The 14,833-nt window shown below is 39.9% G+C and overlaps 1 protein-coding gene across 5 annotated transcripts; it reads left to right on the top strand.

Moving 5' to 3' along the window:
- The first annotated feature begins 1,058 nt into the window (after positions 1–1,058).
- LOC124146018 (hemicentin-1-like) lies at positions 1,059–13,085 on the top strand. Of its 5 annotated transcripts, XR_006862633.2 has the most exons (7): positions 1,140–1,340; positions 6,221–6,295; positions 8,336–8,590; positions 8,806–9,090; positions 10,950–11,210; positions 11,994–12,109; positions 12,561–12,639. XR_006862633.2 is itself a non-coding variant. In XM_046516068.2 (6 exons), exons 2-6 carry the CDS (start codon positions 6,235–6,237, stop codon positions 12,704–12,706), a joined length of 1,008 nt encoding a protein of 335 aa, XP_046372024.2. In that variant the 5' UTR covers positions 1,059–1,133; positions 6,221–6,234; the 3' UTR covers positions 12,707–13,085. The 5 variants fall into 5 exon arrangements, 4 of the variants coding, with proteins under 4 accessions (XP_046372024.2, XP_046372007.2, XP_046372054.2 ...); XM_046516068.2 differs by lacking the exons at positions 1,140–1,340; positions 11,994–12,109 and adding an exon at positions 1,059–1,133 and having other exon boundaries at positions 12,561–13,085; XM_046516051.2 differs by lacking the exon at positions 11,994–12,109 and having other exon boundaries at positions 12,561–13,085.
- Positions 13,086–14,833: the final 1,748 nt, after the last annotated feature.

Raw genomic sequence — 14,833 nt, 5'->3', positions numbered from 1 at the left:
GGAATGAGATTGTATAAGCCCGCAAACCACCAGTAAAAATTCAAGATGGTTGTTACTGATCTCATTTGAGACAGACATTTTTGATTTGTCAACACCCACCTCACGTATTTTACATGAAAATTCAGGTAGAGAAATTCGTTTTCCGACACTGTTTTTTTGTATAAATATCATTAATTGTGAAGTGCCAAGACATTAATTTTGAAAGAAACCACTTCATTAATAACGATTAGTAAGAAAGAAAGCTCACAACGGAAGTCACTGAGTTACGAAGAGCAACGTCATAGAACATGATATAGGATTACGTCACAAACAAGAATCGTGACGCCAATGACGCCACATTGCAACTGAATAGAGAGCAGCCCGTCATTTGGAAAAAAAACCTGGACTGCTATCAAGTTACTGTGGCCCTCAGATTTCTGATAACATGCGGACATTTGTATGTTAAGTCTATCTGTTTTAGCTAAAATACTTGTTCAAACGTTCACATTTAGTACATTATATTTTCCATTGTTATGATTGACCATTCAGAGAGCAGTACTACTGACTCCATATTGTCAGTAAAAATCAAAGATGGTTACTGACCTCATATGAGACAGTCAGTAACAGCCATCTTGGATTTTCATGACGGTATATCGACTCATATGGAGTCGGTAGTTCACTTTGAGTGTGTGCGTGAGCTTTTAACAGTATGTCTGTCATATAAACGCCTGCCAGCCTAATGTGGGAGGAAAGCCCGAAGTGATGCAGGTCTCAGACATTTACCACTTTGCTGAAACCCACGAGCAAGGGTATGGTGCTGACAAACCTAGAAACTCAATCGAGGCGAACCGGGATTGGAATCCATTACCATAGGTTTCTTATTAGACAGCTACCTTAAAGCAAATGACAGCACCCGAAACCACGTAATCCCATTTATGTCCCATAAACGTATCAATTATAAGGAACACGTGACATACACATACTTTAGACATGTTAGTTACCAAACATTAACAATAACAATGACCCATGCAGCGGCTGATGTCTTCATGTCTCATATATATGGTATCACAAAGATTTGCAGTCTTTGTATGGGACTGCTCAGCCCTGACTGACGACCCAGGTTAGCTTCCTGGTCCCCGGATGGGACTGATCGGGTAGGTATACGTCGTAATTTAAGCAAGACCTACCTCAGTCCGTGGGTGATCACTACATGTACACTACGTGTATCCAAGATGCAGACTCTTACCATGCTGACTGGTCTATGCTAAGAACACGCAGGTGAAGAAACTGACATTGGGTCACAGTGCTTTCGGATACAAGTTGTTACAGACACAAATCAAAGCCACCGTGTGCATTAACAGGTATTTCATAAATCATTTCGTCTGTTCGTGATCACATGCAGGGGCTTGTAACGCTGAAATTAGCAGCTACAAGATATCTGATTACCCCACTGTCCGTACTATATGAAAGGTTTTGTACTGGCAGTGGTTGTGACCGTACATCTACCAGCGCTTATGACCATATTTGATGCAGCTGCATGGGAGGATACAGCTTTTATGGGAGTTGGGGGTGCAGATTTTCGTTCAATTTCAACCTACAAATATATTTTGCTCCCGTGCCTGTGCAGTGATCAAGTCATCAACACGACCTGTATGCAGAACCGCTTTCACCCTGCAGGAGCAAATCAGAAAGGCACCCCCTGCAGCTGTAAGATATATTAGGAACAAATGCAGCTTTCAAGAAGGGATGAGGCCCCAACAGAGGTGGTTTTGAACGCTCCAATGCATAATCTTAGGGCTTTTGACTGAACATCTAGTCTTGCCTTTTGTGTGACACATGGAGATCCATAGGCTAGACAACCGCAATCAAGTCGAGATCCAATGAGGGCTCTATTAACTTCTCCTGCAGTGCTAGGCACCGTCAGTTAGATCTATGTTAAAATAATATGGCAGCAGAGATGGGCATCATCATTAAAAGGACGTCATCTCTATGGCATCGAGCCTTTTATTATGCATTACACATATCTCGAAACAATCGGAGAGATGAGGTTCTCTTTAACCAGTCTTCGTTTTGGGCATTGTGGTCTTGGTGCATATCTCAATATTCTTTATAAAGACATTTCAGCACATTGTACAGTGTGTAATTAGCTTGATAATGTGGCTCATTATTTACTGCATTGTCAAATATATGCAAATCAACGTAAGGCAATGGTGGAGTCTCTCACAGTTCTCAATATTAACCTCTCATTGGCTGGATTACTATGTTCCAGGAATATCGTTCGCCATGGAATTCAGATTGGCATTCTTGCTTATATTAAAGCGTGTGGCAGTTTTGCTACTTTAATACATATCTGATGATAAAGTAACAATGACAGTTCAAGCCAATTACATTAAGGTACGTCAATCTGATTGGTTTATGAAGGAGTGACGTCACGCTAAAAATAGACGTGGCTTGTCAAGCACAGCATCTATTGCTGACACGGGATGGTGAAATAACTGGGGAAGCCCGCGCTAAACGGTTTTACATTCAAATTCTTGGTGGATAAATAGCTCCATGTAAACATGAACTAGTGTTTTAGAAATGATTCATAAACTATGTGTTTCATACATTAATTCAAGAAAGGGACATACCTTTCTTAATTCCTTCAACCAATACAAACTCGATAGTGTACATACATGCCCTATCAAACTAGGTCGCCCAGCACAGTGGTAACGAATAACAGTCGTCTGTTATTTTGAGGATAATTCATTCATAATCCAGCCAGGGGCTCAGTCTAAAATGTTGAACGAGACCTCACCTGAAAGAGAAACAGACAGCCAAGGGAGTAAGCAAAACAGTGATAAAGAAACAATTAAGGCACAGCATGTACAAAGCTTGTATGGTCAAAAACAAGTTAGACACAACATGAAACAAATTCATAATCAAAACCATCAGCTGTATACTGTTGGGATAAACAAAATCAGTTTAAGCCCTTATGATGATAAACGTTGGGTATTGGAAGATAAGATCCATACATTAGCACAGTTTTATTGCAACTGGGGAAGGTAATGTTTAGTGTACTGAGAGTCTATGTTATTAAAACATTATGTTGCTTCTTTTGTACTTGTACCACCTTTTGAATGACACATATGTTAATAAATACACACATTAAAAGTTGATTGTTATTCTTTGTTGTTGTTGAACACGGATTGACTGAATATCTTACTGTATTGATAATCCTACAGCTATATCAGTTCACTGGTTTCACATAACCACAAGGATTTATGTCATTACATATGAAAAACAAACAAAATGTAACCTGTTCATTTATTTCGTTTATTTCATATATCATTCAAACACAAAAATCAATTATCAGACAATGGCAGTAACAATGTAAATTGACAGATTATTGTTCAGTGTCTGTATCATCATCAACATCTGACTTTTCACGCTCTAGATCTTCAGCCTCAGAAAGATCTACATGAGATAAAATGTCTTTCACAATAGGTTTCATCCACTGGTTGATTTTAGTGGCGAGTTCCTTGGGATCTGCATCAGAGTCCAATGCCATCACTTTCTCCAGAATTGGCTTGAAAAGGGGTCCATACCCAAAGTAGCTGACATATCTGATAGCTTTTGAAAAGCTGATAGCTCTAGGAAAGTTGATTCCCAGCATTTCTTGACCTTGTTTTCAATCCATCTCTCACTTTTTCCTTGACCTTTATACTCCTCTCTTGACTTAAAGACATCATCTTGACAGTGCTTTAGTGTTTGTTCCCACATGTATGCTAGGCCTCTAATCTCCCTCTCTTTATCTGTGTCAGTGACTTTGGAGGTTGCTACAGGAGATAGGACATTACTATTGTCATGAGCTGCATCCGCTATCTCAACTTTAGCTCTTTTCCTCAACGGTTCCCCTCCATTTTCAGGGCACCACGATCTGACATGACGCTGGAGGTCATGATTATTTTCAAACACAATACCACACTCGTCACAAGAAGGTATTGTTGTATCACTAGTGTCGTCCTCTGATTCACTGTCCACTGGAGCGACTACTTCTGAGATGTAGCCTGTTCTTGGGACTGGCTTCAAATGATACTGGTTGACAGTCTGCTCCTCTTTTGGTGGTAGTGGTGGAGTAAATGGTGGTGGTGGTGGTGAAATAATTTTGTTGTTGGTGGTGGTGGTGGAGTAAATGATGGTGATGGTGGTGGAGTAAATTTTGGTGGTGGTGGTGGTGGAGTAAATGGTGGTGGTGGTGGTGGTGGAGTCAATTTTGTTGGTGGTGGTGGTGGAGGTGGTGATGGTGGTGGAGTAAATTGTGGTGGTGGTGGTGGAGTAAATTGTGGTGGTGTTGGTGGTGGTTTTGGTGAATGCTTATTCCTTCTATGTCTCAGCATAGCATCTTTCCTAGAAAACTGTTTCTCACAATCAGGACACGATGTGGAGTCCATGACGAATGGAGAGTAAATGAACATTTTTTCAAGAGGAAGATCCTTATAAACTCTGAAGATCAGTCTCTGGGATCCAGCTGTTAAACTTTTTTTGGATAGCCCGTCTATTTCACCTCTTTTACGCCAACTCGCTTCCTTGTCTTCAATACCTTCTCCACTCGCCACACAGTGTCTGCGGGCTTGTCTACTCACTGTAGGTCATTTGCATAGAAACTGCCTTGTATAGATAGATAGGCATACCATCATGATAGTACCTTCTTCTTATGATAAAGATTTCCTCAGTCCATTTTTCTTGATAGTCTCTTTAAAATGTATGTCTCAAAATAGACAGCCTCACTTGATCCCCCCACTTTAAACTTAAAGGGTTTCTTCATTGACTACTGTTTGATTTCAACTTTCGATTTGACTGGTTTAATTAAAGTGTCAACGTATTGTTCCTTCCATACTAAAACTTCATTGGTTACATTAATATCTGAGGGTGATCTTTCATTCAGGGATCTGTGAGGCCTGTGATTATAATCCTTCACCAAGTCTTGCAAAATATTCAAATAATGATAACTCTGTTTATAGGTAAAATAACCGTACATAGCTATTTTAAGAGTTCTGATCACCCGTTCAGCATAAGACGCTTTGGTTTCATTCTGTGTCACATAGTAAGTGATTCCTTTACTTTGTAAGAAAGCTTTCACTTTCCTATTGTCAAATTCTCGCCCATTGTCTGATCGTATAGTTCGTGGTAGAGTATATTCTTCATGGCCTTAATAACAGCGTCTGGCAATTTATTCTTAAGGGGCTCGACCCACAGAAAACGTGTAAATACATTTATAGCTATCATCAGGTATTTCACACCGTCATTGTCCGAGGCTTTATTAGATACATTAGCCAAGTCAATATCCTATCGAGCATTGAGGCCTGAAGCCACCACTCTGTTCCACTTGAACTTGTATCTTAAAGGTCGCTGAAGCGAATAGGCATCTTCGGATGTAAACCACTTCTTTATGTGATGTAAACTGATATCAAATTTTCCACTCCTTTTTGACAATCAGATACAGCTTATTGGGCCCAGAAAAGGAAGCTGGGTGTTTGGGGATTAAAATAAATACCAGATAAATAAACTTTCCAACCATCAGTCGGCATGGTTACACGTGAAATGAAGCCTTAACGATGTAAATAGAGCTTATATATTTATCGACTACATAGCCATTCATAACTATAGAGAAGGAGCTTGGCTACATTCAATGACAAAACATGCTTGTGTATGTGTATGTTAACTCGTGGATACAGAGGACTGCCTCCCTCAAAGGTTTGATTACACAACTGTTTGCCTTCAGTGGACAAGGCTGCTATGTGACCTAGTTCATCACAGCATTTTGTTCACACAGCTGACAGACGATTGGCTGCATGACCCGATTTCACGCTCTCGACCGGTTTGAATGTACTATACGAGCTATTTTAAGCGTGACGTCACTCCTTCATCAACCAATCAGATTGACGTACCTTAATGTACCTGGCGTTGAACTGTCATTGTTACTTCATCACATATCCAGGAACTTAGCAAACCTTCATTATGTTCAGGGTGTAAATGGACCTTGTTGCCCGAACACCTACAAAACCTTTAACGATCAGTCAGTCAAGGGATGTAAAAGTTGTGTCATTGTGCCGCTGATTTCAATACTTATTTTTGTCAAACACTACTTCAATACATGCATTGTTTCTCCGAAACATTGTTGATTCAATTAAAGCATGCCTAACACAGGCCTAACAGTTCTTCTTAACGCGTGTGTCAATCATACTTTTGTTTGTGTCAGACGCAGCGTGCGGGATGAGGGGAGGTCAAACATGGCTGTTACTACTAATGGTGCTGGTTGACCGTTGTCAAGCCGGTAAGTTTGTTTGTTTGTTGTTTAAAGCCACACTCAGCAATATAAAGTGTGGAATATGATTCCAGCTTTATGAAGGCGGTGCGTAAATAATCGAGTCTGGACCAGACAATCCAGTGACTGACATCATGAGCATCGATCCACGCAACTGGGATACGATGACATGCATAAGCAAGTCAGCGAGCCTGACCACCCGATCCCGACCCGATTACAACAAGCATGGGTTGCTGAAGACCTACTCTAAACTGGACCTTCATGGTTATTTCAGAATGCAAACCTTCCATTTATTGCAATAAACCTGAGTGTGCGTGCGTGCGTGCGCGCGCGCGCGCGCCTACGCTTGGGCTAGTCCAGTCTAATGCTGGTTTTATGGTGCTAGCTTACTGAGATACCATGCCGCAGTTTAACATTGATACCCTACTAAGTAAAGTATACCGACTAGCAGACTAGTCTTTTGGTATGACGCGGCCGGGGATCGAACCGCCGGTCTTCCGCTCTCCGAGCAGGCGCTCTACCACTAGACCACGGAGGCTGTTTGAAAGACAAGGATATCCAATTTTTTCATTCTAGTGTCTATCGACCTCACTAAAGTCGAAATGTTGTTAAACTTGATTATCGACAATGTTCAAAGGAGTATAAGAAGTGCCTTAACAAAAATAAAAATGAATTTAGTACAGTGATAAGAGTAAAATCTAAATATTCACTTAAAGAACCCTGGAAGATCATCAATAAGTGTAATAGAAACCAAAATTCGGAAATATCCGATATCACTGATTTTTTTTAACATTTTAAGAACATTAATTATGAATACCATATGATTGATTTAGAAAATTTTAGATCATGATGACAATGTTTTGAATAATGACGTAACCTTTGACAAAACAGCACCGTCTATTAAGAGTCTTAAACGTAACAGCGGCTCAGGGACTAACAAAATTGAGAATGACTACCTTATTGATTCGTTTGAAGCTTTTGGAACGGTATTCGTCGATTATTTTGATTCGATATTTTCTTCAGGAATATTGCCTAGGGGCATGGTTCTCTGGCTCTATACGTCCTATCTACACGGGGAGCCCAAATCAAAGCCTTACGCTTACACGCCCATTACAACGCATAGCTGCTTTGGAAAACTTTTCCCCACTCTTGTCTATAATAGATTAAATAATTTCCTGGACAGAGTTCATTTCAGAAACTGGAACAGTGGGGCCCAATGACCCCTACCTTTCTAAGACTTAGGGACATTTGATGAAACCAGGGAACACAACAATTTCTTTTCAAACAAAAAGATAAAACGTAAAGAATGTTACCTTTTTCACATCGTGAATTCGAATTGTTAGTGTCACTTTTTTATACACAATTTCCCTTTTCACATTTTATTAATTCACTTTTCAAAGACCGTTCAGTCTTCCAGTCAGAGAATACACTTTCTTCAGGGATACGAGACCATAAAATGAAACTTTAAAGCCGATTGGGCCTTGTAATTGAACCATCAAATAAAGATATGCGTTACATTGAAACGGGCTGTTCATTCAGGATTAAATGCACTAACCAAAGGTACAATCCAAACCATATTTTAATTTTTGGAAATTATCTTATGCCCTTTTGGCGCGGTGATTCTTTTAAATATTATTGCAATAATTGGAAATTAGACGTGCACCTGAAAAAATTGGCATACGAAAAACATGAAAATTTAACATTCTTTAAACTAGCCAGTAGTTTTAGAGTTCAACCCCAAACTTTATGGTTTATGGAGAACTAGGTAGTATATCCATATCGATTTTTGCAGCTGAACGGGTAGTTAGTTTCTGGCATAAACGTTGTAACCCGGGCCTTCACCGAAATTATCACAAACTTATCTATAAGTTTGCTGGTTTGAAGTTTTTATCTAATGAACAAAATGCCTGGATAAAAATTGTGAGGCAAATACTTAATTACTGTGGTCTGTCCTATGTATTTTATGACCCACAAAGCCTTTAAAGCCAGTAGCTAACTGCACAGATAGAAAAAGACTTCAAAAGATCACTTTGTGCATGTATGTTGCAGTTCCTCCAGTCATCTCCGGGTTTCCTTCAGTCTACCGAGTTATAGCAGGTGACGAAGTGGGCATTGACTGCAGCACCTACACAACCGACGGTGTACCGCCGACCACCACGTACAGCTGGCGGAGCGGCGCCTACCGCCAAGATGGTCCTGTTCTGGGGCGGGTTGTTCAAAGGGGTATGGACAGTGAAACCTACAACTGTACAGCATCCAACACCCAAGGAGAGGCCACAGCGTCTGTGTTCGTTGATATACTATGTATGTTATAATAACCTTACCATAACCGATGTTATATTTGTGTCGAAGTAGAACTGTTTCTGTGTATATCAGTACTGTCACCCAAAGTATTCACGAGCGTCTATGTGGCCGCTTTGTCAATTCTTGAGCTAAGCATGAGGTATATTATGTTACAGTTTTCCACTCCAGTGTACTTATTTGTAGCAAGACACTTTTCTGTGCATGTGATATTCTAGACGGACCATGGCCCCCTCCACGTGGATCTTCAGAGAGAATGATGGAATTTTCGAACTTTGGAGAAGATGGAAGGGGTGGATTCACCCCAGGGAACCCCAACGTTACATCCTTTGTGTGGACAGGGCCTCAGAATTTCACATCAAACGGTTCTATACTGTACATCCAGAACATTACCAGATCTCAGCGAGGGACTTATACCTTGACCGCCTCCAACTTTCTACAGCCAACAAACAAACCTCCAGTGTGGGCTGAAACGTATTATTATGTCCATCTTGACGTGTACTGTAAGTATTTGAAACTGTACCTGAAATTTTATAGTAGTGTCTGTCGTTATATATTCCCCATAACAATGCCATTGAGCAGCACTAATTGGATATTAGGCGTTTTAAAAATCAGTTATGAATATAAAGGCTCCAAGGCTAAGTGCCCTATTTAAATCGTTCTGTTTATTATTATTTATTGTTCACTATTCCGCCCATTTTTGTACCACATCATCCTCAAAAACCTGTCACCAGAAGGTCTCCCCCTAAATCATCAGAATTTGCAAGAATCTGAAGAAAGTGACGCTAAAATTCTCAAGACTTTAGGCTCAAGGACTATGGGCAGTTAATTCGAAATTCATTCACTGATAGCGAGTTTTACCAGTTACCCTCTCAGAAACCAACTGTCTGATGCCTTCCAAATTTGGGGATCAGGTATCCCAGGTCCAGGTAAAGCAGCCAAGAACAACGGAGCTATCGCCTAATAAAAGGGAACCTTTTCTTCCGGGACTACTTGGAGGTACATGACCCCGCGACCTCTCTGCTGTGTTTCAGCGATTCGGTCTAGTCTCAAGAACGAGCTCTAGGGGTTTTCTGCTCACCGATCTTGTGTCAAAAACATTTGCTTGGTCTCAAATACATCGTTTTGTTACTCGGAAACCAGTGACTGTGACTGTTGAGTTTTCTGACAAAGTAAAGACTCATATTTTTTAACACCACGGGGAAACAACTGAAACATAGTTATTTGAAAACAGTATCTTTTAACCCATTGTTCCCTCACCAGCCCATCACATAACTGTCAAGCTTGGCAGTTTTCAGTGTCATCAGATGCCAGTAACTGAAAAAAGTAACAATAATACAAGTGCAAACGCTTCTTTATCCTGTGCCCCCTATCCTCCGTCGACTGCCAAGGGGGCGGTCGGGTAGCCTAGTGGTTAAAGCGTTCGCTCGTCACGCTGAACACCGGCGTAAAACCATACTCACTCACACACTCAGTAGATCGCGTTATTGTAACGCATTTCTTTCAGGCTTCCTTTTTGAAGCCTTCAAATTACCACTTAACTGTGTACCCCTTTCACCTACAGACACGGAATTTTCAATCTTGCTGACGGTACTTGAGGGGTGGGTTCTTTTGATGTGAGGTTCACGCGTTGGCAAAACAGAAAGTGATAATGATATACTTAAACCGGACGTATAAGCTATGCTATGAATTCACTTAATGTTATAGGACTTTCAGTTGAAAAGTGATAGCCAGTCAGCCTTTATTTCAATACCGGAAACATAATCAAAACAGGAAATACTAATAAATAAAGTAAAAGTAAGCTACAGACATAATACAATCTCATTAAAATCAGACCTTAGTTCTCGCTACGCGTAGCGAGAACTGAGGTCTGATTTTAATGAGATTACTAATGTGCGGAGAGTTGGGTTATGGTATCATAAAGTACTAAAATAAAGTATTAAGTGTAAATTCTTCCAGTTAGTTCTAAATACGTATACAAATATATGATCATGTGTGTCTGTAAATGGTGTTGTAACAAAGATCTGCTTTTAATGAGATTTGCCATAATACTTTCTCGTCTGAAGTTCAAAACCGGAAGTACTAAACACTTTTTTTCGAATGTAAGTAATGAAGTAGGGAACCTTGATAATGCAGTCATGGAGAGTGTCATTGGAGCCATACATTGCCCTTCGCATCTAATATCTATTTATACTATTAAAGAGTTTTAAATAAGACAGAAGTGACCAGTGTGTGAACTGCTGTCTTTGATCAAGATATCCACCACAAAGACATACACCATAAGACCTAATTGCACAAGTAATCCACTGACCTGACACATGCATTCCATTCCATATTTATTTTACTTATTGTTTTCATTCAGACCCTCCAAACATATCCGGCCTACAAAGAAGCATCTTGTTGGAGAATGTCCTAAACCTGAATTGTAGTAACTACACAACGCCAGGCAACCCAGATTTCGAGAACACGTTCATGTGGAGTGATGAGGATGGCAACAACATCACCGGCCCAATTCTGACCCTCAACTCCTCTTTTATTGGGACTAGGACCAAACTCCGCTACACCTGTTACGTCAGCAACTTAATTGGGAGCGACACAGCCTACGTTGATGTGATTCTGGTTTGTGAGTATACGACAGTCTGTTCTGAATATTTGCATGACGAAATTCTGTGATGATATGAATAGAGGCAAACTGTTTGGGAGGGGGTCAAAATGAACTGCCAAACTAACTGGAGATGGTACATTGAACTACTGCAATACTGTTATATTGCCATTACATGTCTGATAAAAATTTATTTGTTCAAGTAAATATTTGATTTTGTAAGAAAATATCTACAAAAGATCCTTAGATGTCCTTAGAAAAATTATATTGTGAAAAGAACGTCGCAAAAACTATTAGAATAAAATATAGTGTTTTGTTTATCAAATGTTCATTAAATGGTATGCCAGCCAGTGTTGACGTGGATGGGCTCATCTGAAGGGTATCCCTGGGTGTAGGGTCACCTGTCTGATGCCTCTTGGGATGTAGCTATCGACATCAACACTGGCAGCCTCCAGATGTCCGGCGAATCAGCTTCATTGGCACATACAGAGATCAATAAACCCTAAGACTTTTTTGCTATTTAGGAACTGGGACAAATTCCAAGAATGTACAGAAAAAATCATGAAAGCTGCGCTATACAAATGCATATATTATTATTATTATTATTATCTGGATGCATGCATGTGTGTGGCTGTGTGGGCCACTTTCTATATGGATGCATGCATGCATGTGGCCATGTGAGTAACTGTGGGCATGGCCACTTTGTATCTGGGTGCATGTATGTGCGCGCTTGCATGTGCATTACCATGTGTGATCTCTGCGTGCGTTGGTTGAATGTGCATACAATCATTCCTGGCCTCGCAGATTCCATCTGAGGTAAGTAGGTCACCGTCACTAACACTGCCGGAATGAAGTCAAGATGGACTTCGCGGACTAAGCAATGGAAAACAAAAAGATCGCAGATCTTGCGAGTTATGACGGTAGGTCCATTTTTTCTTTATCTTAGCTTTCATAGTACAATTTCTTAACAAATGATTTTGTTGATTTCTCTTGGTGTGTATAAAACATCTATCTATATGAAAGCATAGTTGAAACTTCTATATGCAGATGCTTTGTCAGTTTTTGTCAGTGAAAATATTTCATGAAGAATGTTCCTTGTTGCTTTTGGCCTCTATGTTATTGCTACTTGTATATTCAACCTGTTGCGGTAGTTATAGTTACACTAAAGGCTTTAGTTGCAGGCAGCTCTTCTGCATGTTATCTGCTTGATTCCACTAAGCATAGTAAACATCTAATCGTCAGGTGGATGAAATCTTTATTCATTTTACGTTCGATGTGCTTAACCTATAGCTTATAAAAATGTCAAATATTGGCACACATCGTAATATAAAATTTTGAAAAATATCTATTTCATATTCTTTAACATTTCAGATACAACTCAGAGGAATCCTAACAATGCAGCATTCGGAAAACGATCTGATGAGAAATCAAGCGCCAAAAGCATTCATTTGGGAGAAGACAAAAAGGCTCTTATTGCTGTTAGACATATGAGAAATAGGAAGTGTTTCAGACTGTGAAATGTAGACACAAAAGACTGGAGCTGATGGAATATTGCTCACATCAAGGGAAAGTTGAAGTCATCCCTCTTGATCTTGCCTGGAGTCCTGTGTCATTCAGTTTTTGTCACTGAATAAATATCCATAGAACTAAATATGAAACACATGGAGCAGTTTCACTAGTCTCTTTCATTGCTTGGTAAATCAGTGGCAGGGAATTGGCTATTTGACCATGATTAAACGGTATCAGAGCATCGATTGTCTGAAGCTTAGGTTCTTGGCCAAACTCCCGATTTTGCCAATCGGGGCAGAAATTCAAATTCATATGCAGAAAGAAACAGATCTGCAAGAATGTCCTATCAAAAGTGAATAAAATAATGAGATATGTTCTAATACCATTTGCCTAGTGTCTTACATGTCTTGGGTACCAGAGCGTTACAACGACCATAGCCTGTATAAAAGTAGTTCTGGACTGAACGTAAATAAATGTCCTTGTCTCCCACAAATTGGAATAATGTACAGTAAGCTTGCCTGTATGAACTAATACTCACACAGTTGGACAATCATTTAGCCTGTATAACCCGATTACAATTCTGGTGACACATATGTTCTGACTGAACTGGACCCAACTAAAACATGCCATATTGAAGGTCAACTCAGGACATTATAATACAAAAGGAGACATTTATGAACATTGTTTAAGGTATAATAACTGAGTAAAGGGTAATATTCTTTTTCTCAACGAAATCCTTGTATAAACACAAAATAGTGTACCTTTAGTCGCTTACAACAGTCCAAAATCTAATCCTTGGCAATATGCTCAAACAGTTCCGATTCCTATGCATCCAGATTTGCTAAAATGTCCTATCAAAAGAGGATAAAATCATGAATATGTTCCAATTCTATATGCCTATTGTTTTAAAGGTCTATGTAACCAGAACTTAACCTGTGGACCATTCCATGACACAGCTACAATGGTCGGTTTGTTTGTTTGTTGTTGTACGCCACACTCAGCAGTATTCAAGCTATATGACGCCGGTCGAGATAAATATTTGAGTCTGGCCAGACAAGTCAGTGATTGATATCATGAGCATCGATATACACAATTGGGATCGATGACATGCTTCAACCAAGTCAGCAAGCCTGACCACCCAGCTTCGAAACATGCTCCAGCAGATATGGACAGATATCCCACAGAACTTTGTGTGACGCCTGGTCCGTTCCATGAAACGAAGATGTGTTGCTTGCATCGCAGAGGTGGACACACACGCTATTGATTTGTAAATTGACATTTTGGCATGTTCATGTTTTTTTAATGAAATCACGCATTTTCTGAAGTCAGTATGGCAAATTAAACCATTTGAACACTTACAGGAGTCTTTTATCGGTTGCAAACCGAAATTGTTTCAGATTTGGTAAAAAACATAACTTTGCATTAAATCTTATTCAGTGTCACAGGAACTTTTGTTGTTCAGTATATATAAGAACATCAAGAAGAATATCTAATCTGTTTATGACTTAGTGTTCGAGTTCTTGAAGATCTTTTTTAAATAATTATCAAAACCATGTTGTTTAAACATTTTAGGTGCTAAAACCTATATAATATGCTTACGTGTTTAGTTGTGAAGATTTAAAGGGCGACTGGGTTCCAAGTGAGAATGATGCTGATCCACCTGCTGTCTGTGGCGTAGCGTTGAAAGATGACGTTGGTATGGTTCATAATGGGAACTAGGATTTTGGCCAACATCATTACTGCGAGTGAGTGAGTGTGTGTGTGAGTAAGTGAGTGAGTGAGTGACTATGGTCTTACGGCGCTTTTAGTAATATTCCAGCAATATCACAGCAGGGGGACACCAGATATGGGTTGGTTGGTTTGTTGTTTTACCCCGCACTCAGCAATATTCCAGCTGTATGAGGGAGGTCTGTAAATAATCAGTCTGGGTTTTACACATTGTCTTCAGCATGTTGAGCGACCACTTTAATCATTACTATGACAACATTACGCTCTGGCTTTCACATCAGCTGGATGTAGAATAACTCGACTTGTGGCTGAACCAAACATAGCTGGTGAGGCCATAATCTGCTTTGCCTGCAGTCCCAGCTGACCACGTTAGGTCAAAACACCATGCATGAAGTGTGTAAAAGGCA

Source organism: Haliotis rufescens, unplaced genomic scaffold (genome assembly GCF_023055435.1).
Source record: "Haliotis rufescens isolate VD_foot unplaced genomic scaffold, xgHalRufe1.0.p SCAF_3, whole genome shotgun sequence".
NCBI lineage: Eukaryota > Metazoa > Mollusca > Gastropoda > Lepetellida > Haliotidae > Haliotis > Haliotis rufescens.
The sequence above is the reverse complement of the archived record's forward strand: the minus strand, read 5'-3'. Positions and strand labels throughout refer to the sequence as shown.